Source organism: Mandrillus leucophaeus, unplaced genomic scaffold (assembly GCF_000951045.1).
Source record: "Mandrillus leucophaeus isolate KB7577 unplaced genomic scaffold, Mleu.le_1.0 Scaffold272, whole genome shotgun sequence".
NCBI lineage: Eukaryota > Metazoa > Chordata > Mammalia > Primates > Cercopithecidae > Mandrillus > Mandrillus leucophaeus.
In genome coordinates this window covers 1761414-1764229 of record NW_012102832.1, presented here as the reverse complement: position 1 = coordinate 1764229, position 2816 = coordinate 1761414, and the positions used below count along the sequence as shown (strand labels likewise).

The window sequence follows — 2816 nt, the reverse complement described above, 5'->3', positions numbered from 1 at the left end:
CGGATCACCTGAGGTCAGGAGTTCAAGACCAGCCTGGCCAACATGGTGAAACCCTGTCTCTACTAAAAATACAAAATTAGCCAGGTATGGTGGCATGCCTGCAATCCCAGCTACTTGGGGAGACTGAGGCAGGAGAATCACTCAAACCCAGGAGGTGGAGGTTGCAGTGAGCCAAGGTGGTGCCACTGGACTCCAGTCTGGGCAATGAGAGCAAAACTCCGTCTCAAAAATATAAATAAATAAATTAAAAATAAATAAATAAATAAAATAAAAAATAAAAATTTAGGGCCAGGTAGTGACTCAAGGATGTAGTCCCAGCACTTTGGGAGACCGAAGCAGGCAGATCACTTGAGCTCACAAGTTGGAGACCAGCCTGGACAACCTGGCAAAAGCCTGTCTCTACAACAAATATAAAAATTAACTAGGCATGGTGGCACAAGCCAGTAGTCCCAGCTACTTGGGAGGCTGAGGTGGGAGGATTACCTGAATCCTGTAGGTCAAGGCTCCAGTGAGCCAGAATTGTGCCACTGCACTCCAACCTGGGCGACAGAGCGAGACCCTGTTTCAAGGAAAAATTAGCTATAGCCCCAGCTACTCTGAAGGCTGAGCTGGGAGGATCACTTGATCCTGGAGCATGGGAGGTTGAGGCTACAGTAGACCTTGATTGTGCCAATGCACTTAAGCCGGGGCTGCAGAGTGATGCTCTGTCTTAAAAAAAAAAAAAAGAAAAGAGAAAATGTACTTCTCAGGTGCAAGGGGAGAAGGGTAAAAATGGAAACTTTGTGAAGTAGGAGTTTTTGTCTAGTTTGTTCATTGCTGTCTTTTTAGCAATTTCATTTATTCTTTTTCTTTTTTTAAAAAATTTTCCTCTCTAACCCAGTTCAATAACTTTTTTTTGACACAATGTTTCCATCTGTTGCTCAGGATGGAGTAAGTGGTGTGATCAAGGCCCATCTCTGAAGCTTCGACCTCCCAGGCTAAGGTGATCCTTCTGCCTCAGCCTCCAGAGTAGCTGGGGACTGACTATAGGCACATGCCAGGAGGCTTGGCTAATTTTTTTCTTTTTCTTTTTTTTTGAGACAGAGTTTTGCTCTTGCTAATGCTGGAGTGCAATAGTGTGATCTCGGCTCACTGCAGCCTTTGCCTTCTGGATTCAAGCTATTCTCCTGCCTTAGCCTCCCAAGTAGCTGGGATTACAGGCATGCAGCACCATACCAGGCTAATTTTGTATTTTCAGTAGAGACAGGGTTTGGCCGGGTGCGGTGTCTCAGGCCTGTAATCCCAGCACTTTGGTAGGCTGAGGTGGGTGGATCATCTGAGGTCAGGAGTTCGAGAGCAGCTTGGCCAACATGGTGAAACCCCGTCTGTACTAAAAATACAAAAATTAGCTGGGTGTGGTGGTACATGCCTGTAATTCCAGCTACTAGGGAGGCTGAGGCAGAGGAATTGCTTGAACTCGGGAGGCGGAGGTTGCAGTGAGCCAAGATTGCACCACTGTACTCCAGCCTAGGTGACAGAGCAAAACTCCATTTCCAAAAAAAAAAAAAAGTAGAGATAGGGTTTCACCATGTTGACCACGGTGGTCTCAAGCTCTTGACTTAGGTAATCTGCTTGCTTCGGCTTTTTAAAATGCTGGGGTTACAGGTGTGAGCCACTGCGCTTGGCCTGACAAATTTTTTTTTTTTTAAAGTAGTGATGAGATCTTGTTATGTTGCCCAAGCTGTAGTTGAACTCCCCAGCTTAAGTATTCTCCCATGTTGGCCTCCCAAAGTGCTAGCGAGGATTACAGGTGTGAGCCACAGTGTCTGGCCTCCCCAGCACTTTTACTAGTGCTTGAGGTCGGGTGTGGTGGCTCACACCTGTAATCCCAGCAGTTTGGGAGGCCGAGTGGACGGATCACCTGAGGTCGGGAGTTCGAGACCAGCCTGACCAATGTGGTAAAACCCCATCTCTACTAAAAATACAAAATTAGCTTGGTGTAGTGGTGCGTGCCTGTAATCCCAGCCACTTGGGAGGCTGAGGCAGGAGTACTGCTTGAACCTGGGAGGAGGTGGAGGTTGCAGTGAGCCGAGATCGCGCCATTGCATTCCAGCCTGTGCATCAAGAATGAAACTTCGTCTCAAAAAAAAAAAAAAGTTTGGATAGAAAACAGTCCAGCTGTATGGTATTCCTTACATCAGACCTATAATTTGTGTGTCATCTTGCCATTAAAAATGTCTTCTTTGGATATTTTGAAGTAAAATGATTTTGGAAAATATTTTAACTGAATTCTTACTGAGATGAAGTGTGGGAATTTATTTTGCAAGGAAAACTGTGGATAGTCTTGAGAGAACAGTTACTGATGACATTTTCTGATTTGAATCGCAGAGTCGGAAAAGCTGAGTAAGATGAGTTCTCTCCTGGAACGGCTCCATGCAAAATTTAACCAAAATAGACCTTGGAGTGAAACCATTAAGCTTGTGCGTCAAGTCATGGTAAGGATTGTGGTGAAGTGGGTAAAGTGTTTTGCGTAGATAATTATTCTTAATACGCTAAGTTCCTCATGTAAATGTATTCATACTATCTTCATAAAACATCTGAATACATGGTGGTTTCAACTTTAGGAGTCTTATTGTATCTATACTACAGGTTGAATATACCTTATCTGAAATGCTTGGGCCCAGAAGTGTTTCAGATTTTGGATTGTTTTGAATTTTGGAATATTTGCAAATACATAGTGAGATATCTTGGGGGATGGGACCCAAGTCTAAACACAGAATTTATGTTTCATAAACACCTTATAGATATAGCCTGAAGGTAATTTTATACTATATATA

At 43.9% G+C, this 2816-nt stretch overlaps 1 protein-coding gene across 1 annotated transcript in view; it reads left to right on the top strand.

Annotated features, from left to right (window-relative positions):
• The window catches only part of MED1 (mediator complex subunit 1), a 75095-nt gene that overhangs the window by 6174 nt on the left and 66105 nt on the right, over window positions 1–2816 (top strand). Inside the window, exon 2 of the mRNA XM_011984740.1 lies at window positions 2368–2474. Within this exon, the coding sequence (XP_011840130.1) occupies window positions 2368–2474 (107 nt within the window). The remainder of the gene's footprint in view (window positions 1–2367; window positions 2475–2816) is intronic.